Source organism: Calidris pugnax, unplaced genomic scaffold (assembly GCF_001431845.1).
Source record: "Calidris pugnax isolate Ruff unplaced genomic scaffold, ASM143184v1 scaffold102, whole genome shotgun sequence".
NCBI classification, from domain to species: Eukaryota; Metazoa; Chordata; class Aves; order Charadriiformes; family Scolopacidae; genus Calidris; species Calidris pugnax.
In genome coordinates, this window is record NW_015090846.1 from 6180887 (window position 1) to 6204059 (window position 23173).

Genomic DNA, 23173 nt, shown 5'->3' on the forward strand with positions numbered 1-23173 from the left:
CAGCCAGGGGGCAGGGGCAGAGTGGAGCGCACTGATTACTCATCGAAATCACTGCAGCTTCAACCCAGGGAAGAACAAACCAGGCATTCTTCATACAGGGGTGTTGTAACTAAATACAACTCAGCTATTAGCACGACTCACGTTAATCACCTATTATGAAAGAAAATTTATTTTAGAAAGTGGTAATTTTTCAGCAGAGAATCTTGATCTGAACAAAGGCCTCGCTGCCCTCGCCCTCTGCACAGCAGAGCGTGTGATGCTGCACGTGAGAGGGTTAGGAACCCTGGTGTCGTTAGCAACGCGCATCGCTAACCCTGAGAGTCCCAGTGTTACAGGAGATCTCTGCTGGGTTCTCCTGCCGGGTAAGGACTTTCACAGGGAGCTGCTGACACCAGAGGGAAAGCTCAGCACCACCAGGGGTTTCTGGCACTTATTCCAGGGCAGGTTTTGAACTGGGCTGAGGGAGAGGCAGCCCCTGTGTCCCTGAGAGCCTGTCCTTGGCTTTTCCCCTCCCTCCCATCCCTGCTCTGGTGCATCCTGCTCCCTGGCACACGGGCTGTGCAGGAGCCACGCTGCCCACACCGAAACGCCCGTGTCGGGCACAAGGCCCAGGACAGGCACAGCCCTGGGGGCCAAGGGCCCAAAGCAAAGCTGCTCCAGAGCTCCTGCTTCCCCTGGAAGAGCCCAGGGTCTCCAGGAACTGGCCCTGCAGCCAAAGGAAAGGCAAACACAAGGGAAAGGCTGTTTCCATCCCAGCAAACCTGGAATCTCTTTCTCCCAAGGCCAGGAGCAGGGAGAGGCTGGTCCCCGGGCGGCGCGGGAGGGACCCAGCGCGTTGGCTCCTGGTACGGCTGCAGCACAAATCCTGACCTGGTAACATACATGGTACCCAACATAAACCATACATTTACTAAAATCTTTATTTCAACTATTTTAGTAGAGTGCAGGTAGTATGTAAACCACTAAAACTGCCAGAATAAGGAAACGCTTTAAAAAAAAAAGGAAAAAGAGCTATGCAGACTTATTCAGGATTCAGCTGAGGATCATTCTACTCAGCTTAGAGGCAAAACATTTATTTTAAAAAATGCATTTTTTTTTCCACACTAAGATTTTAATCCTGGATTAATTATTTTAGACATTTTCCATATTAATTACAGCAGCATTGCTTCTCTTAACTTCTTTATCTACTTTCTTTGAGTAAAGCTATTTAATAGTGGAGATTGTGGGAAACATTTGTTCACGATTATCCAGACACACAGTCAAACAAGACTGAAACAAGAGCAGCATGCAAAAATGTATTTAAGGACTATCATCCCAAAATGCTGCTAAAAGCTATTAACCAGTACGTGTTAATTGCCACAGCATTCATATTAATTTTCACTTCAGGCCCGACATTGTGGAATATTTCCCCTGATACATTTTAAACAAAGTTTAATTTAAGGAACTGCTTCTATCAACACTTATGAAAATTAACAGCCGAGCAATTAGCACTCATGAATTATCCCTTCCCCCATGCTTTCCGCAGCATCATTTTAAAAACAGTTGCTACAGCAGAAATTGTTGGTTTTTAACCCATTACCACAGGAAACCCACTGTCCCTCGCCATGGGGGTCTCAGCGTCTGTCCAGCTAAAAATCCCACTGAGCTGATTTTATTTCAATAGTCTCCTGTGGCCACAGAAACCCACAAAACCCCTCTAAGGTCAGAAGAGCCAGACTGCCTTGAATCTTCATTTTCAACTAGTACAGAAATACGGTGAAGACTCCAGCCTGCGTGCAGGGACGGGGCTGGCCCTGTAGCTCCTCTCACTCTGGAGCTGAACGGTCCCCCCTGATGTTTCCATTCTGCTTTTCCAACTCTCCTCTTTGACTATTTTGCACACCTTTAGCATCTCTTTTTTGGCTGTCCTGTAACACTCCCGTGTTTGCTAACATTCCTCTGGGGATGTAGGAGCATTTGGTGGCGTGTCAAAAATTGACCTGACAAGACATTTCAGTGATTATAATTTCTTAAAGGTAGCAGGGACTTGGAAGAAAAATGGGTGCGAACTGGCTTCAAAGATGATTTCAGGGGAGCTGTAAACAGAGGCCTTTGGAGTTACTCATTCAGTTGGCAGTTCCTACAAAGCCCAACATTTGATTCTAGCATGATTCTCCTCTATTCCACTAAATACATCTCGGTAACATTTTTTTCCTAGTGGGAATGGTCATGCTGTTGAATAGCTGTGACACTAATACTGTACTAAATCAGGATCCTTTAAGATTAATATCCCCGAGAAAACTCATCATCATGCTTTCCAGCAACTCACGCGAGTTACACTTGTGACTGTAAAAGAAAGAGTCTCAATTTCTATAGAATGAAAAGATAACACGTGCTTTAAAAACAAGGGGTGAGAGCAGGCAGGTGGGGTGGATGCTGAGCCTCCCCCGTGGTGTCTCTGAGCCCCCACGTCCCCCCGTGTTCCCCGGGTCCCACCTGCCCAGGGCTCTCGCTCCAGCCTCACGCTCCCCCCAAAGCAGCACCTGGGAACAACAAACCAGCCACCTCTGACTTCCCAGATTCTGTACCCAGAAACACACCTGAACTTACCTATAAAACGGGTGTTAATTTCATTTGCATGCAGATGAAGGAAAGCAATTTGGCCACCGATTTCTTAAGTCTTCAAGTAATTTTCTATACAAACGACAACTGAAGTAATTATAAACAACCAAAGGTTCTTTTCATACAATATTCTTCCAAAGATTTACTAACCAGCATGTACAACCCACATGATTTACAAACCACGCTAACAGATGCAGGGGTTAGGGTTTACTTTAACTATTTTAAGGAAAAACTTGAAGATACAGCCAAGAGCAGTTCCTGTGTCTTTGAAGAGCTGAGGTTTTAGGAGGCACACAAAGCCCAGGTCTGCCCGGTGCAGGTGTGTGGCGAGAGTCACCCCAATTTGGGAGCTGATTAGAATGCCTCCATTGTAGTCACATTTCACAAGCTATATTCTCTACTATTTTGATAATTAATGAACTGATCAGAACAAGAAGAAATTAGAGTGCTTTAAAATTTTATTATTTCATAAAACCGCAGAAGTGGTTATGAAAAAGACACTAAATCTGGCAGAAAACACCTGCAAGATGTAAGCATTTTAATAAATTTGCTTGGTTGATCTTACAGCATGCAATGCTCCCTTATTTTTAGCCGATTAGTTTAAAACAATAGATCAAGGGGAGGGGGGTGTGTGGGAAGACCCCCAGAGAGAATGGTTGTGTTTGGTTTCAGGTCAGCACAGGTAAGTTCAAATGAGTCCACCCGTGGAGCTGCCAGGGAGCCACGAAGCAGGGGGCTCAACAAGGAAAATCTGCGTTGAAAACTCAAATACATATAGATATAGACCAAGTTATAATCTTAAAGAGTTCAGAGCCCCTGTGATCCCTTGAGTATATACATAATTAAGTAGGGTTTTTTTTAAGACATGTTTAATTAGGCCCCTAGCCCCTCCTCACCCTCCTGCCTCTCCCCAATTATGTACCATTTCCCCAAGAGAGACGTGGCTCTGTTAATTATGTAAATAAGTCATGCACTATTCCCTGAAAGAATTGTATTTATGTGGAAAATACTGCTCATCTATTATCAATAAAAATGAGACCTACGATTCTTTATTAAAAAGAATTTTAAAAAGCTAGATGTGTTTTGATTTACATTACCATCTGAAAATACAACAAAACTTAAGTAAAATAACTCACTGCTGAACCATAGTGTTTCTTCTGTATCTCAGAAGGTCAAGTAGGTATTTAAAAAATAGACAATACATATGGAAGTATATAAAAAAAGATAAATTTCATATGCATACTGTTGACAGACTTACCACAGTAATATAATAATGATGTTAAAATTAATATAGTGAGATTATAATCTAACAAAATGCCAATTCAGTTATTTTTGGGAGTTAAAAAGGTATTTTGATTTCTAGATGGCAATTGAGTTGATTCATGTCACACCCTGCAATTCACAGTAACACTGAGGCAGTTCATGACTATCTCTGAAACCCCAGCAGGTAGCCTGGATCACGCTCAAGTATTAAAGCTACAAACCCAGGACACTACCAAACTACAATCAATTTCTCTTAATAAAGAAGTATCTATTTTATTTTTACCTCTTCTGCCCATGACCATTGGAACTACATTTAAATGTCTACCAAACTGCACTTCCATGAGGTAAGCCCAGCAAGCTTTGAGTTCAGCAGAAAGGCATCTCAGTGGGGTCAGCGTGGAAGAACTGACACCGCCTGCTACTGGGGCCAGAAACCCTGAGAAACTGTGTTAGCACTAATTACCACATACTCATCAGTATAAAAGAACAACAGAGGCAGCTTTTGCTACATGGACTTCATAGTTTAAAAGTTACCATTTCACAAATATTCTAAATACCTCTCGATATGTTAGTGGAATTGCATATCTGACTTTCCACCTTAAGAACACTTAACAGAATATGAAATTCTTCCATCATGATGGTAATGAAGCTCAAACTTCAAACTCCCACAGGAGACTCCACAAACAAATCCAGCAGAAAACAGATCCGTGCAGTATTTATAATTGTTTTGGAACATATGACACTGCTCCATCCCACCAATGTTTATATTTCAGTTTCTAGAGCGTATGACAATGCAGAGGAACTCCACTGCACATGGACAGGCAGAACCCACGGCTCCGAGCGGGATCAAATGCTCCTGGAGTGCAGCCAAGGGAGGAGTGTGACCCACCCGGTGTGGCAGGAGCCCCCTCCATGATTACACAAACGAGTACTTGTGCACAGCTACACTGCTTAGTGCTTTCTTTGCCCCAGATATTGACCTATTGATGCTTCAGTTTTCCACACTCAAAACAGATAGTGGCTTTTCCCACTCTCATTGAAGCATTTTGAGGATAAAGACAGCAATAAATCACGGAATATTCAGCAAATGCTGTGATGTCACTAGAGAAAATAGGTATTTTTTTTTTAAATGCCATAAGCAATCATTTATCCACAGGGTCTCACCATCAGCTGTGCAGACAGATGTCCTAGGACTCTGCCACACGAAATGTTTACCTAACTGACCTGCTGGAGAAGAAACCAGCAAGGGAAGGTTATACCTAATGATAGGCAGGATTTTGTAATGAAAATGGTAGAAACGGTTCTACCGAAGCCGGAGCCATTATATTTAGGACTAAGAGAAGCATGTTTCTAGATAACCACTTTAAAGTAACCGATGGCCTACTATAATGTCTAATTAAAGCTTCAACAAGTAAATGCACAAGAGAACTACTGAAGGGCCATCATCTTCAGGTCAGGGACCACCTGGATACGAGGGACAAACACCTGCTCCTCTTACCTTGCCGTCAAACTTTGAGTACTCATTGAAGGGGTTATTGAGCTGCAGTGGACACTGCTCCAGTCGCACAGACAGGATTGACTGCTTCCCAGAACACGGAGATTTTACTCTGAAATTCTTTTTTTCAAACAGTGAGCTCAGCTCCTCTGCTGCAGATCAGAAAAGAGAGCACAGTAGTTACACAAGGATAAGTACAGAGGCAACTGTTTACCACAGAAGGATAACAATGTAAGAGGGAGAACAAAATCAAATATATAAAATAACAAATGCTTTAGCAGGGTAGCATACACCAACACTCTTTCACAGCCCAAGGATATGAAAACATACGTAGTTTGAAATGATGCTACTGCTTAGGCTGAGGAAAAGATGAATTTTTCCCATACAGAGAATGGAGCTGATCACTACTCGAGTCAAGATAAAAATTAGGATTCAAGGAGAGAAGTACACATCCCTGGCCTTTCTGCTTGCCTCTCTTTTTCTAAATAATCAGTAAATCCTACGCAAAAGAACTGCCGACACAACTACAACACGCCATGCGAAAGCGTTTCAAATGGGCTTGTAACCCCTGATATTCCACTGAATTACAGAGCAATGTTTGCCACCTCATTAGGATATTACAATGTCACTACACCCTCAGCAGCAGGCTTGGGAATACATCCGATCCAAAAGAATCATTGCTTTGGATTTTATTTCTCATGATAGACTAGATGGTCTCCTCTCAAAAAAAAGTCAAACTTGAAAACCCCGTCCCAGATAAATAGCCTGGATAACAAAAGCTTCTGACAACAAAGGTGATGGGAGTTGGTGAGTTTTTTGTGTGGTCTGTGAAGGCTCATATAAAGCCTCCAACAAGCAAACTCTCTTTTCATATAAAGAGAAGAGTTTCCAGCCACAGTTTAACTCCAAATTCACAGGCATACTTAAAAAAAACATTAAAAATTAGGGCTTCTTATATTATAAGGACATGACAAAATCAGGACAGAGCCTGAGGTGGTTTAGCTTATTAGCACCAATGGGTCTCATCTGCGAGAAACTGTGACTGAATCTGGACAAGTTTTTTCCACATCTGCTCTAGGAACCAAGTACCCCCAAACTCCATCAATCACTCCCGGAGCCAACCCCCATCCTCCTGGAGCGGCTCCTGCACGGTCCCACACCTGGAGCCCCCACATCTCAGATTGATACCTCGCTCCTCCGGGGAAACGAAGCCGCTCCCTTCGGCAGAATGACCCGGGACCTGATCTGCAGGGAGCGGGTTAATTTCTTAAAATGCGAAATTAAAACTTGACAAATTATAACTAGTCAAAAGCTCGGTTTATTTTTATCAGCAGATTGCCTGAAAATTCAGACAGTTGGCAAAAGTGCTAAATACTGGCACTACGAGATACCCAACAGTCTTGTGAGAAGCTGCAATTAACCAAAAAAGCTTGATTAATTCCTTTTTAAAAGTAGCAACTTAAACTTCATTAGGTATTCTGGTTTTTGTAACAAGCTTACTGTTTTTTGTTTTTTTTTTTTAATATCTCAATCACAGTTATGCCAGAGTTTCACCCTTAACTGGTATTTCTTGGGCATTTGCAAAGCACTCTGCACCTTGGGACCCAATGTAATGGCTTCACTGGTTCAAGTGAAAAAGCAAGTCTTTTATCTTGAGTTTTGTCTCTGGGGAAATGTTAAGATGATTTGTTTATTATTTCCTTTGTTGGGATGTGCAAAAAGAGGATCTCAAGAATTCTTCTGCATTAATTAGTGAGACATCTGTTTTGCTTTGCGTTTTGTACGGCTTTTACTCAAGTCAAATATCTCCCATGCCTGAAGAGTTTAAATAACAGTTCATTCTATGAGACTGCCAGTTCAGCTGACTGAAATAGTTCTCCTTTTCCAGAAAACTTCAAAATTTCAAAAAATTCAACTCGTTTAGAAAGAGGAACCCAAAAACCTTCTAAAGATTTGTGCAAAAAGCTAGAAGAAAGCTGAGATTTCTGAGAAACTACCATCTTCCATTGAGCATTTTGTCACATAGTTCCCAACAGACGTGGGCTGTGACAGCTCCAATGAAAAACATTAAAAAATATTTTAAATTCTCAAATTTATTTCAGGGGGAAAAAAAAAGCTCATATTTTTACATCAAACTAGCTTAAACTGCATAATTTAAAATTCTTAATTAAAACTAAGTTTTGCCATTAGTCTGTATTACCTGTATTTTTCAGCTTTTGTGGTCTCATTAGTTCCATGAGCTACTCTGGATGGGCTGAACACAATGCTTTTGAAAGATTCCCTTGATATATTCTTAGTTTACCTTTTATATGCTCTGAAGTGAATGAAAGCGAGACATAAATAATCTTTTTTCCCCCCCACTCATTACATTAAACAAGATTACTCGTCTCTCCCTTCCCTTTATCCTGGTTGCTGTGCTTTTATTTCTGTACATTGTTGATCAAAAGTGGGAATCACAAAAAATACTCAGTTGGCAAATGCCTCAAATCACGACTACATATGGACCTGTGGGAGAGCAGAACTGCTGGTGAGAGCTCCTCCGAGGGGTGGTCTCAGGAGGTGGTGCCGTCAGAGCGGCCCAGGACAAACAGCAGGGCCCCAGCAGCCTTCTCCTTCTCCTTCCCACGGGGCTGGCCCCTGTCCATGGCTCAGCTGAACTGTCAGAAGAGGGCAGCCAGATCCCCCACCCGAGACCAGCTATTGCTGCTGTTACTGCCTTCATACATGTTTCCAGTAACGCTACGCTCCAGGAACAGAACGGACACCCTTGATGAAGAGGAAGGTACAGCCCTTTGGGCCTCCTCTTCCTCCTGGCCTCCTCCTGCCGTGTTGTTTGTGCCACTAAGTGAGAAACACGCCGAATCTCTGGGACTGAGGAGAGAAGAAGATCAGCTCTGCCAAGAAAGGGAGATACCGATTGCCTCCAGTTTTAAAGTAACTTTTTTTTTAATTTCAATTTGTTGTGCAGCAGCGAGGGACTGAGCCGTTTGCCAGCAGCCCCAGCAGAGGGGACACTCCATCGCCGATGGGCCGTGTCTGTCTTTGGGACAGCCCAGGAAAGGAAGGGAATGTGCTGGTGGAGCCCAGGGGAATAAGACACAAACAGCACAGACACTGCAGGAAACCGGGGCTGAGCCCGATGCAGTGTAAAGAAATACCCGGCAGGACACAGTTTGGGATAAAGAAGAAAAAGAGAATTGCACCATCATTGGTCAAATGCTGTAAAATATTGAGCAAAGAGAGTTGGAGGTTACGGGAGATTAAACTTTAAAACCTACAACTCTGCTTACAGAAGTAGAAAGGCAAAAACATTTTCGACTGCGTTAGCAGAGGTAGCACACACAGCTGAACACTGTGCGGGGATTAGTGCAGCCGGGCTGCTCCCGGCAGCTTTGTTTGCTCCTCTAAAAAAAGATATTATAGAGCTGGAGAAGGTTCTGCAAATGACAGCCAGGAAGATACCAGGATTTAGGTGAAAAAAGGAGATTACACAGGGACCTCATTAAGATATACACAAATTTTGAAAGAAGTAGGCATGACAGACCATACAAAGGTTTGAATGTGTGTCGGATACAAGAAGAACAGATACTAGCTTGGGCTATCAAATAAGGGAACTGAGACAGATTTTTCATTTCATATATTACAATTTAAACTATGTAGACTATCCAGTCAGAAATAATTACATAATAATGAAAAAAAAAGAACAGTATATTTTTTGAGAAATCAGTGATACCAGTTTTTCCAAGGAAAATGCTGCCTTAGCTGATTCGGCCTTTATTACGCTTTACATCATATGTACATGTTATTCCTTAAGATTTTTTCCCCTTATCTAGAAAAGTAATCACAAAAATAGTCTATTAAAGTAGTCGCTACAAAGTTATTCATCATCTGAGTTACAGTGAATGGCCCTGGAACTGGCCAGAAAGCCCTGAGTGAGAGGGAGATGAGGGCACTGCCCTTTGCCCATTGCCTGCCCGCGGCAGGGACCCCTCCAGACCCCTCCTGCCCCTCAGCAGCCCCCAGAGCAGCCCCATCCCCAAGGTCTCCCTCAGACAATAGAGCAAACGAGGTGCCCGTGGCACCCTCCCCCCCATGCAATAAACCACGGGAAACACCTAACTGGGAAAAAGGAGGCAAATCCAATAATTAGAATTTCCTTTACGCTTTGAAAGCTTAAGTGAAAATTACAAAATGAAAATGTTGTAACCGTCAAAAGCAGAAATAAAAGCAGTAGAGAAATAGAAGATCTTTTCTTTTTACCTGAGTAAGAAGTATTTCTGTCTTTCCACTGAACGTTTTTGCATTTTATTTGATTTTGTCTCTCTTTCCGCAGACGTTCTAGTCTCTGAGCTTGAAAAGAAATATTATAACTATAAGTTTGTCAATGAAAGTTTACTATAAACAAAGATATAATTAACTACCTTTATATGAATAAAGATGTTTTATACTGCATATGTAGGGGAAAAAGTCATAAAATTTTAAAGGTGGCACCCCTGAAAAGCAAATACCAACAAAAACATGAAAATGTTCTTGATTTATAATTGAAATTAGAGGATATAAAACATTAATAGAGATCATAAAGATAGTATTAACATGGAAGAGAATAATAAAATGTGAAAACTTCTGTGATTAATATGACATTTCATTATATAAATCATTAATAACGGTCTTAAAGGAATTTTAATGCACAAATGAACTGAAGTGAATATTACATTACAGGAATAAAATTACTGTTATGAATTACTCTACCCGTTTCAAAAATTAAAGATAAATGAACTCAGACTAGACTATTAAAGTTTTAAATATAAAATCCTTTATCTAAAAATCATGAAAATTATAAAATGTCAAAGCTATATAAATTAGCATAGCTTTTTCTTCAGTGTGCTGAAACAGTTTATAGGTAGTAAAATAAATGATTTGTATCTTCACAACATTAGTCAAATCTTAAAATGAATATAGTATTTCTTTACGTATATTTTGACTCCACCTTCAAAATATGGCTTGAAAAAAAAGCCTCGAATAGTAATAACATCAAAGAACTTGCAGCCCAGGGTACCAGATGATACCTTGAATTATCTTTTAGTTAAGAGCAGGATCTCTCTCAGGAAATGGCCAGGTCTCCCTGGCAGAAGCTCCCCAAAACAATGACCACAGAAATAGCTTGATGTTATGAAGCGCCCACTCCAAATCAGAAAGCAGACCAGGCTGGAAAGTAGGGCTAATAATGTTGATCACTGGAGGAAACAATTTGCTGGATATATTAGCAATTTTGATGTATTGAGATCATTCATTAACTAAAATGGGTTTGTAGAAGAGATTCTAAAATACTAAATTACTCTGACAATTTTTAGATATCATTTGAGTTCCCTGAGCCATTTCACCAATTAAAAAAGGTTAATAAATATTTTCTCTCTCTCCTATTATTATTATTCTTTTACATTTAGTCTTTCATTTGAATTGTGGAAAGAAGTGACTTTTCTTTTCCCCCCATAAGAGCTCTCAAACTGTGAACTGATGAAAAGAATAACATTTTGAGGTTTAACAGCTGTAACAAACAGTTTAAGGTACAAACACAAAGAGGGACTTTGATACCTATTCCCCATTTAAACCCACATGTGGTTAGTGCCTGAATACCACTATTTATCTTACTCTTAATGAAACAAGAGAAGTATCCCTGCTTATAAGTTTAAATATTGAGTAAAATACTATTGTAATGTAGTTATTTATTCTGAAATAAAAAACTTTATTTCCAAGTGCTGTCCAGACTGTAGCTCAAAACTACCTTCCCAAATCCTTTCTTCCCAAAGGGGCCAGCATAAAAGATCTGTTCCATTCCTATGTAAACAATGGATAAAGGAAAACAACATAGACTAAAAATAAGAATAATGCATGGATTTATGCTATTTGTTATTTTCACCCCTTGCCAAACCAGAGGCCGCAGTGCGCAGTCACCACCTCCCCTCGCTCCGTCCCGCTCTACCGAGCGCTGCTGGCTGTGGGGCTGCACTGCAGCAACTCCAGATTAGATGGAATTATCAGCACCTATTAGAAGCCTGAATTATTTAAGGTTCATTCTCACAAGAAGCATGCCAGTTTGAAGGCTTTTGGTGTGAAAAATGTCACTGACCAAATGTAGTTCTTGTTTCATTAACTATTAGCAATGAGATGAGCCTTTGCTCCTCGTTGTGTGGATTGGGAGAATCTGCTGCTCTCCCCCAGCCCCTGGCTCAGGCCTGGCTCTGCACCTCTGGACACGGTGGGAGAGAGGAGATGGAGCCCGTGACCCATGAGAAGTACCCAATAACCAACACTTCTCCAGTCTCTACAGAGATGGGTAGAGTCTCTGACAGTAACAAATTATTTTGATAATTTATGAGAAAGCTACTACCCAGCTAAGGTACTTTATAATAACACAGCTCTGCAAAAGATAATAGAGTCATACTCCATCCAAAAACAATGATTAAAGATGGCATAAGCAGAAACTATTTTATTTAGAAATTAATTTATTTAGGCTATAAAACTAAGGAGAACAAAGAAGAGCTTACATGTTAGAGAAGTCTGCCACTATTACCTGTTGATACACAAAATTGCACTATCTTCTCTTTCCAAACCTAAAACTCACTTCAACAAGTGTTCCTGCTCCTGTTAAATCTACTCAAGTAGTCATGGAATACTTAAAAAAAAAATAAATCCTTACAATTGCCCATTTTAGGGGCAAAAATTGCAGATCTCACAGTGAATGAGCTTTTGTACTTACGGGATGAACACTTTGGTCTGTGTCTGCACGTGGCTGTTTCCTTCCATCAAGGACTTAAAGTATTTGTGTAATGCAAAAAAGCATTTATACTAAAAATAGTTAACTTTCTAGTGATTTTATTCCTCCAGGATTTCTGAAAAGGGTTTGGTACCGACCAACTTGTGTTATTTGTAGGCTTTGTTCCACCCCGCCCTGTTTGAAATCACAGCCCCAGTGCCTGGCAACCCCCACGGGGCTCCTGGTGGCACCAGCCCAGCTGGAGACAGGCAAAGAACTGGCTCCAATGGCCTGAGCGTCCTCACCTTCATTGGAGAACGTGCCACAATTGGAAACTGACATCCCTAATTTACGTGGAGATTATTCAGCCAGTCCATTGCTTGGTGAAATAATCCCTCAGGATTATTTTTTGGAGCAATTCTATAAAACTTGAAGCTGTGCCTCTCCTTCCACACACCCTACCCCATCCCCTGAGCTGAGCAGGGCTGAAGGACCACGCTGGGCACTCTGGCACACTCTGCTCTTCAGCACACCTTAAAGTCAGTTGCCGCCATATATTCAGCTCATTTCCAGACCTGACTCTGTTACAAGAGATCAGTGCCCTGTCTTTTCTGTTGCTTCTTATTTGTAAAAGGTATTTCAAGGTATTGAACACCATCCAACACGTTACTGGGTAGGTAGAGCACAGATGTTTTTTCTGAGCTCTAGGTGGTGTTATAATACCTTCAGAAATCATTTGAAAAAAATACATACTGTAACACAGAAGGAAAAAAAAAAGGGATTGGTATTGGCCATCCCACACCACCATTTTCATATCTATTTTATATCACAGAACTTCTGCCCATAGCATTCCTCGGGCATATGCAGAAGTCTGAATATCCCTCATACGAAACAACAAACAGGATGGCTTTCTTCCAGTCAAGACAAACTGAGCAGATTTTGGGAAGGTGCACACCCTTACAACTTCCTCATTTTGTAATTTAAATCCCAGGTCAAGGTCTTCCTCAAAAATAAAGCTTCAGAATACAAAACACAGCCAAATAATTCACTTCGTTGGCTCACAAACTTCATTCCCCTCTTCTATAACAAATAGATTTGATGCCTCACTAGGTAGATTTTTCTCAGAAAATAACTATCCTGTTCAAAAGTTAACACCTCTCCAGACATTAACAATAGAAATATCAAAGATTGTTCACGTACTTTGGATTTAGACTTGATGTCTTCACAATTTAAATTTTTTTTTATATACAAAACTGACTACCTCAATGTTCCTCTGTACACGAATAAGTAAAACAGCAATTAAAGCTGGGTTGACAGCACACTAAAGTAACTGAATCATTTCAGGTCCTTTTATAAAAGGGTCTGCACATTACAAAAGGAGAAGTTTGGCAGATATCTAGCCAGACATCCCTGGTTTGTCCAGGCGAGCTAGGCTAATAGAAACCGAATTTACAAGACTAACATTGTCTTTGCTGCAAACACCACTCACCTGTGTTTGATCGTCTTCTGATGCCGAAGTCCCAGCTTGAGGTAATATCGACTGATTGGGAATAAACATAGCCCTGAGTCTCACCGTTGCTCCCCTGGGTTTCTGAACCACTGTCCCCATACGCTGATGAGGGATTGAACTTCTCCAGGTCGACATCGTGATCTATCAGGACCATTTCACACATCCCTGTGTCATCACTGGTCACGTGTGACTGCCGAATGTGAGCAAGTATAATTGTAGGGTTGTCCAGGAAAGCCATCCTGTCCACACGCCCACCACCTCACTGTACTATCTGCTCTCCATCTTCCTCCATGGACACACGTACCTAGAAATACAACATACACAACATTTTAGAGAAAGAAAAAAAAACCAAACACAAAACAACATAACAAAACCCCGAAACCCAGATTCAAGAAAGTTTATATTCTGGATGGACAAAATTTAACTGACTCTGTTTTGTACAGTGAATTATTTTAATTCTGCTCCAGCTGACTTCAGTTACACTGCTTGTGGAGAGCCACTTAAAGCACAGCGGGTCTGGAGGACAGCTTGGAACCTGAATCCCACAACAACAGAACAAACAGCTCCAGACAGATCCCATCACTCTACAACACATGGCTGCTGTAAGGCAAAATATTTTAGGTACTACACATAGAAGGACAGAGAGAAAAGAAACCCGTCTATTCAAATTAATAGATCTACAAAGACAGGGCTTTGGATTTCTTTTCACTCAGCATAACAGTGTGTTGCTGTTTTTCTTCTGCCTCTACCTACCAACTCTTGGATTCCTCTATTACAGACCCTCTTCAGGGTTTGCATTTCCAGGACAAACTTTAAACATGTAGAGAGTAGTATCTCGGGGCAGACACTGAACTGCTGCGGCTGCACAGCGCTTCACACAGGGCAGCTCTGTAACACAGAGGAAACTCTGATCGTACACCACACGCCTGAACTCCTAAGCACTTTAACAACAGTAATTGCCACTTACCTAAAATATTTCATTCAGAGTACTCAAGTGGCCTTACAAAACAAAGTAGAGGCAAAAAAGGGAAGGGAAAAAAGAAAGAAAAAAAACCAACCCAAACCACAAAACTCAAACCACACTTAAATTGTTACCCTGTTTTACTGTAGCTGTGGCTTTATAGCTCTGTTAATCTAACTCCAGTCTGGACTGTCTCTGGAAGGGGCAAATCCCTGCTCCTGCCTGCCCTGCTCAGAGATCCCGCCACCTCCCGATGGCTGGCACTGTGAGGAAAACTGGATCTAAAAAATGACCTGCTGAAAATAGCCTGGAAAGGAAAAAATAATTAACTAATTTGCAGGCTGATCAGTTCACCAGTGAACAGCAGTAAAAGCAGCAGCACCAACAGGACACCTGGAGAAGCAGTGTTCCCCTTCGGCCGCGCTGCTCCTGGCCGCCCAGAGCGACTGCAAACCCGGCCCGAGGAAGAGGGAGGTCAGAGGGGGTTTGAGTCTAAGCTCAGAGGGAGATGCAAGACCAGACATAAATTCCATTAAGTTCAAAATCCCCACTGCTTTTCTAAAAATTTGCATATTTGAGAAAAAAAAAAAACCAACATTTTAATACCAGCTATAGAATTAAATGTGTTTATTCAGTATTTTGAACATGTAAATGACAACACAAACACCCTAGCACTGCTGTTTGCTAAACTTCTGTCAGCAAGAAGAAAATACCAAAGGAAAAGAAACAATTTGAAATCATCCAAAGCCATATCCCATGAAAATCTGGTAAAGGCAGTTGGCCTTTCTCTGGCAGATTTTAACAGAACAAAGTTAAGGAAAGCACCGGACGGGCTTGTTCCTGCAAACACTTTTCATCACTTCCCCTCCATGATTCCAAGGGGAGAGGTGTGTTAATACAGAGAGCCCCATGAAGCAGCTTCTGCATTTAAATACTTGAAAGAAAATGTAATACTTTACTTGGACACTCACCTACCCATGACAAAAGCAAAATTTTGAAGGTGGATTGTGAATTGCAAACCCACCATCCATCCCTACCAGCACCCTCCCTACCACCAAACACCAGCGCCTGCTACTTACAACGTTCAGTAAATAGAGATTTACATCCTTCATAATTTTAGGCTTTTTTTGCTCCCTTGGTCACAAATATTGCCATTTTTTCCTGAGAGACTGTGTCCTTTCTGCTTTAAAAAAAAAAATAGACAAATTCAAAAGTATTATATTAAACAACAGACCCAGCAGCAAGAAGGAATTCAATAAAAGAATGGTAGAGAAATAAAACTGACATGCTGCTTGTTATTAATACACTACTCCCACCATACATTTTAATAAATTATGCTATTAGCTAACCAGGCTCCAGCAGTATCCTTGGAGATATTCAAGCCCCAATTGGATAAGGCCCGGAGCAGCCCACGTTCGCTGGCCCCTGGACCAGATCTCCAGAGGTTCCCTTCAACCCCGGCAACGCCAGCCCTTCAAGCTCCATTTTTTGTTTTCTGACTATTTTCATCACAGAAAGTAGGGCTGCTCTCCCCAAAGGATTTCTCCTCAGCCTCAAAGTGAGAGGTCACAAGGCAAATATCCTACCATAAGGCAACCCTCTCCCGCCTGTAATTTACCTGTTAAAGATCTTTAAGACCCAACAGCGTGACTCGGAGTGTGTGACTTGGAGAATACAGACACAATTCAGTACAACAGATGGATATTTTAAAAAGTACACTGAGAATGTCCTTTAAATTTAACTATTTGCACACCATTTATTGGAAACAGCCGTGCTTACCTGCGAGCAGTAAGAACTTGTTTAAATAAGCAACCGCCTTCGGCTTCTAAAAGGTCTGCAAACTCCCAATCAAAAATTACTGCTGCCCCATCAATGTGTCATATAAATGTTGGCATGTTAATTGTGTATTTATAAGATTGTTAATGGTTAGTTAATTTACCTCCCACACTATTATTGTACTTGAAATGATTTAATGTCTGCTAAGGGAGTTAACAACATGTAACAGCAGATGCGAGAATGTTACCTTGATACTGTGCACCCCGACTTCCCGCCTTTCACAGTCCCTGTGCTGAGTTACCTGGGCTTCCCTGCCATTTTACGTGGGCAACTGCTTTGCCCATAAACATGAACAGGGAAAAATTGCCAGAAATTCTCTTTCAAACCCTAAAGTTTAACACAAGCACACTTTTTCTTCCTCTTCTTCAGAATTTTCAGAAGGATACATTTAAACTTGTTTCTCAATAAATCAATGTTAACTGGAAATTCCACGAACAGATAACAACCCTCCAAAAAAAAAAATCAGAAAAAAGTTCAGACCTCAAAATTCAGTTCAGATTTTTATGCTGTATCTGAGCAGTCGTTACCTGCACAATTCTAACTGGTTCCTCCTTTCACTAAAGGCAAAACCCAGTCAGGAGGCCCAGCCCTGGCCTGAGGAACAACCTCCAAGGCAGCAAAAGAACTCCGAGAAGCAAAGTTCAATCCTGCAAACCTTTACACGAAGGCCTTGAGGTCTCCAGGCCGTCAGTTTCAGCAAAATTACAGATACGAGATCAATTTCTAGATCTACTGGGATTTGCCAGCATTTCACCTCTTCTGCACTCCTCATACCCACACACCAGTACCACAGCCACGTGCAGCGGCCAAATTCAATGGAATGTGGGGACTCTCTCAGCATTAGCAATTTATACACTCTTCAATCATAAACAAAAAATAAATGCTCTTTTAATACTTGCACTATATAAATATTATTCTACTATTAAATAGAAAACTTTGCAGACAGTTGAAATTCTACCAATTTTACTGGGACATTTAAGAACAGTGCAGTTCAGAAGGCTGAAGGCAGCAGTAAATTCTCCACAAAACTCTCAAGCCAATTCCTGAAAGGTTATTTTACTTTCTAGATTACCAAAGTAAAAAATGAGAAGCAAGAAAAAAATGTTCCCCTCTCTTATTCTGCAAAGGTGTAGCTCTTTTTTTAGAGGAAAATAAGTTTAATTGACCACCCTCCTTCAGGAAGTAATAAACAATTGAAGCCTTATTCAAGGTAAACAAAAACATTCCGAAGATGCAACTTGTGGAAGGTACAACCTGGATCTAAAGCAATTACAAACAATCTGCAAACCCCGTGGCTGAAGGAATTATGCAAGGCTACAGGTCACCTTATCACTCCGGGCTTCCACAGCCACCGGCCTTAAACACCTCTCTGACTTCAGCTCCTTAACGTGATCTTGGAAACTAATGAAAAAAACAGGCAGATTAGAAGAAAGAAATTGATTTTCCCACCCCCGACATCACACAAGCTGGAATAGGATGGTGCGAACATACTTCAAAATTTATGATTCAGGTTCTGTGAAATAATTTCACAGTTAACTTCTGTCTGCAATCGCAACAGAAATGGCTCTGGTTATCTACATTTGCAGCAGCAAATAATCAACCCCCTGGAATGCCAGACAGGCTCTGTGCACGCAGGATAAAGGAGAGCAAACTGCAATATAGGAAAATTCAAGTTTATGTTTCAACAAAAGCTCAAGTGCATTTTAGAATGAATGCTTATCTAGAGAAGCTGTCACTCATGCTTTGGGTCCTATCATTAAAAAGGAAATAATCATTTAAAGAGGTGCTCTTTCACAAGTGAAACTGGAATTTGAAAGTTACGATGAGAAAACACTACATTACACACAGCGTCCAACAAATTCCTTCTTAGTTTTCAGACCTGTAAATTAATCTGGCATCAGCTACTTATTTCTATATTTATGAACTGCATGGAATTTGGCTATATTTTTTGTTGTCATACTAATCAGGATGCAAATTATACCAACTTCAATATTTTAATTATTGAACTTTAGGGAAGGAGGGAGAGACTGCTGGAATATGGATGGAAACTGTACGCTCTCCCCAGTTTGTTTCCTGATTTTGTCAAATCTTCATTTAATTGCAAACACGTTGATTCTCCGCTAACCTGAGCTATCTTGCATCAAGATTTTAAGAAAGTAAATAAGTATAAAAAAATGCAGAGATTATAAATTAGGGCAGAAAAATCTGTATCTAGACTCATGCCTGCAAAGAGCATTCTATCAATATAGTGAAATGCTAATCTCCTAATTAACAACCTAATTAGGTAATTATGGCTTTGCAGAGGGATGCCTAAATGAAATATGACAACATGGTCACCTCTTTATATGGCACCTGTGGGCCTTTTCAGCTGTCACTGCAAAGAGTGCAATATCAATTTGAACAGATGACAAAGTGTTGTCATTTTTCATTCTGATATTGTACTGAATGGTTTGGATAGAAGCAGTTTAGAAAAGCGGCATCTTGCCTGGCTTTTGCCTAATCTAAATATGCGCAAACACTTTGCTTAATTTTTAATGTCTATGATTATGCTTATTTTTCCATCCTGGCTAGCGAGCACTCCCCAACACACACATTACATCTGCAATGTCACTTTGTGATGACCCACCACGCTGGAATCCCCATTACCTAATTTCACAGCATGTGTTCCTCAGGATTTACTACCCAGAAAAAAATAGGAGTATTTGACTTCATTTTTAAGGCTTAACTGCGGATTTTGCAATAACAAAACAGCGTACCTTTTAAATAACACATTAACATTTCTGGTCTGTTTTTATTCCCGATGAACACTCTTAGAAACAGGGAAGAGCAGCTGCTTCCCGGGAGCGGCTGAAGCTGCCTGGATTTTGCTTGCACAAAGAGCTGGAGAGGAACAGTTCCAACAGGGGCACAGCGCTGCTACACAGAACCATGATTTTTCACTCATATGCCTAAAATGCTTTAAAGATAATTTGTTCAGCTCCAACATTCCCAAGATGAACCAATGAAATACCTACTCGCAAAGAGGAGGATAAAAGCACAGGCTTGGGCTTACCCAAATGTTACACTAGAACTTCTACTTTGGCTCCTCTCATTGTGATGTTCAAAATCCTAGAAAACCCTCACAAGTTTTACAAACACCTATACAAATTTCAATCTTAAATAAACACCACCACCCAAAAAACACGGAAAGCTCCAACATTTTACCTTTTCTTTGCCTGTATAATATCGAGAGAGGTAATCTCTAGGCTACTGAGAAGGCTGTTGGGGTTTTCCTGCGCAGGACTCACCAGCTCGGGGTCCCCGCCGTGCCCCAGAGAGCAGGGCAGGGTGGGTTATCCACACACGGGCTGTGCATGGCTCACACAGCTGCCTCGCAAAGCCTGCCCAGGTGTGCTGAACCCAGATGGGACTGCAGGGTGTGTTAAGCAGAGGAAGGTCCTCAGCCTTAGAGAGCTCTGGGTGGGCCCAGGACGTGCTGTAGCGACAGCGGGACGGTGGGACCTTGGGCACAGCCTCTGCACAGCACCACAAAGTGCCACACACACCCCGGCCTCCACACCCGTGGGCTCAGCCAGCCCATCAGCTACAGCCACACCAAAGCCCCCCATGGCTCCCCAGCAGGTCCCCAGTCTGCTCCCCAAGCTGGGACCCTGCCGTGCAGCTCTGCCATCGGCTTCCTCACTGCAAATAACATCACCCTCCCAGCACCTGACACAGCTGCAGAACTCTATTCTTAAATTCCTGTCTTACAACAGAACTATCAGAAAAAACAAATGTCAGATCTCACCAACAGTAGGTATTTACCTTTGCTGGACACCAGTTTAGCCTAAACTGGAATATTTTAGTGGTTTTCAAACATAAAATAGCCCTCTCTTCCTGTAAGGGGTTTCCATGGACAGCTTTTCAACAGGATAACATTTTTTCTAGGGCTGAAGCATGGTAACTATAGACTATCAGGACCGTATAAGTATTTTATATGAAGAGTTCACTCTGTATACGTCAACAATAAGGGTATACTCATAAACGTAGATTCTAAATCTACATGTAAATCTAAACGTCACCTGTAAATCTAGCCATGAGTAAAACTTACTGCAATGCACACACTTAGTGTAAATGGGAACTGAAAGGGATACAGGAGTAGACTACTTGAATTTAATTCTTAAAACTCTTCTTATCAATAGTGATTTTTTTTAAATTAAAAATAATAATTCCTGAGAACTTTCCTTTGCACTCCTAGTCTAGTTTACCAATGCTATCTCTAATTCCTGTATGCAGTTGTTCTCATCTGAGCTAATGACAGGTCAGTATTTATCTTCTTTTAAAAACTCTGTAGTGCTTATTTATTAAACAGAAGAATATACCCAAACAAATAGGTTTCTGTTTGGCATTTGTTTCGATTTGTTGCCATTCTGCTTCTGATTGCATGAAAACATTTTTATTGCATAAAAAGGATGATCATAATGTTATTTGTTTGTACTATAACAGGGTGCAAGCTGCTTCTGACTTCACAAATGCTCATGAGGATAATACCTACTTCAAAAACTCCTCAGACTTCAAGCCCCTTTGGGACCCTCTGTCAAATGGAACCGGACACATTCACATTTCTTCAACAACAGATGAATCTCCATTTCATCTGGCTTTTAATTTTTGTCTTGACAAATTTTTGGCTGGTCTCCTTCTGAAGCACACAGAACATATTCAAGGAGCTTGTTTTGATTTCAGGATAACTGATTTAGATACAATACTCCTCACGTCATATGGATTAGCCTTGTGCTGTCTTGTATAAGAAACTGAGCTCATAGACAATGAAGAGCTGTATATTACAGTTCTATAAAGCTTCTCAGCAGACACATACACAATAAATATTAAAACGCATCCTGGGGTCTCTGTCAGAGGTACTGTCTAACAGAAAAGTCCTTGCTTGGTCACTTCTGACAAGCACAGAACTGCTGCATGCAAAGCCTGAGAGAGCAAACTCGCTGTCAGGCCTCTCCCAAGCACAAGGCAGAATCACAGCCACCAGGACACAAGTGATGCAATCGCCTGCAGCAGCGACGCCTGCGAGAGCATCCTGCCTGCTGCCAGGGCCAGCGCGGCTCCAGCTCTGCTCCCACAGCCCGACAGCCCTGAGCACACAGCCTGCCCCTTCCAGCACTTACAGGGGAAGATCTGGAGGAAGCCTGAGCTCTCCCTCCACCTTCCTCAGCAAGTGCCACTAGCCCACTTCTGACCCAAAGTGTCAAACAGAGCTGCCAGCCAGGAGATCTGCTGGTCCTGCCTGGGGCTGCGCTGCCATCGGGGGTGTGTGACTTGCACCCTGGTTATTTGCTGTCCCATTTTTCATGTAACTGACCTTTCACTACAGGGGTCTATTTCTCAGGCTCACAATTTAAGAAAACTGGGAACATCTGTGCTACAGAACGGGTAACACCCAGAGCATCCTGCCACGCTGCTTCACCTGCTGAGGCCTCTGCTCACTGAAAGGGAAAGCTACACAACAACCCAGCTGTCAGACACATTTGTTATTTGTTGCAATTGGGTTAAACCAATAAACAAATGATGGAAGTGTGTAATAACAAAGACCTGAAAACTGACTAAGAAATGTACTAAATAGGTTCTAATTCACTGCTTCAGTTATTTCGGTACAAGTCTATATGTAGAAAATGATCTCAATTTTTTTTAATGTAACCCAAAAAAGTGTCCGTGAACAGATTTGCTCTGAATTTGGAATAACTGAGAGAGTTCAATTCCCAACCTTCCATCTACCTGACAATGCCCTGAAACCTCCAGTTATGCAGAACAGACTCAGAAAAGCCAAGCTTGGCTCTAGCATTTCTTGTTTAGATAATCACTAAGCTTCCACTAACACTGAAATCAACTTGTTGTATCTTCTGGAGACCCCTTCTCGCTCCCTCACAGCTATTCCTGGGGTGAGAAGGCTGGCTCTGATCACCCATTGCTGCACACAGGACAAAACGATAACACAATCCAGCCGCCCACTCAAGCGTGACCCCACTAAAAGCGCTCATCTTGTCCCCGGAGAGGCAGCCGGGGCAGGGACCTGCAGCTGCAGAGGCGGCCGAGGGACGGAGTTAGGAAGCGGGCAGGCAGTGCTGTGGGTGACGGTGAGGCCGTGGCACAGTGCAGGCCTCCAGCTCCCGAGCAGGCTGGAGCACTCCGAGTGCAGCCCCCGGAGAGCCCTCCCTCATCCCTCCCTCCCTCCCTCCCTCCCTGCTCCGCCACAGGCCCCACTCAACAATTTTTAGCTGCACGTTCCACTTACCTACTTTTTCCCTCAAACTTCGCGATTTGACCTGCTCTGTTTACCCTGCCGCAGTTCGCCCCGCTCCGCCGAGGCCGGTGCTCCCGCCTGGCCCCTCGGAGGGGCAGCGGCAGCCGGGCCCGCAGGCGCTGGGGGCGGCCCCGGGCCCACGGACCCTCCGCATACCTCCCCGCCGCTGCAGAGCCTCCCGCTCCGCCGCGACGCCTTCCTGCATCCCGCACGTTTACCACAGGCTCTCATCAGAAGAAACAAAGGCGTGGTTACAGCACGGAACGCCACTGCCTCTGTCACCCGGCCCCAGGAGAGCCCCCGGACCAGCCGCCGGCCGGTACCGGGCAGGCACCGCGCAGCCGGGCCCCGGACCGCCCCTCTGCGACACCCGCCAGGGCGAGGGCCCCGCACGCCTCCGTACTTACAGGCTTCGCCGCCGCGCCGCTCCGCGGGGCCGGGCCGGGCGCCGCCTCCTCCCC

At 42.5% G+C, this 23173-nt stretch overlaps 1 protein-coding gene across 6 annotated transcripts in view; it reads right to left on the reverse strand.

Annotated features, from left to right (window-relative positions):
* MAPKAP1 (mitogen-activated protein kinase associated protein 1) overlaps nucleotides 1-23173 on the reverse strand; it is a 94736-nt gene extending 71563 nt beyond the window's left edge. The window contains exons 1-6 of one of the 6 annotated variants that reach the window (XM_014942941.1): nucleotides 17746-17787; nucleotides 15664-15764; nucleotides 14377-14511; nucleotides 13603-13927; nucleotides 9620-9709; nucleotides 5363-5511 (exon numbers count right to left, since the gene is read on the reverse strand). In XM_014942941.1, coding sequence (XP_014798427.1) covers nucleotides 5363-5511; nucleotides 9620-9709; nucleotides 13603-13861 — 498 coding nt within the window. In that variant the 5' untranslated portion in view covers nucleotides 13862-13927; nucleotides 14377-14511; nucleotides 15664-15764; nucleotides 17746-17787. Of the gene's footprint in view, nucleotides 1-5362; nucleotides 5512-9619; nucleotides 9710-13602; nucleotides 13928-14376; nucleotides 14512-15663; nucleotides 15765-17745; nucleotides 17788-23119 lie in introns of those variants that run through there. The other 5 variants (XM_014942936.1, XM_014942938.1, XM_014942939.1 and 2 more) reach the window with 5 other exon arrangements.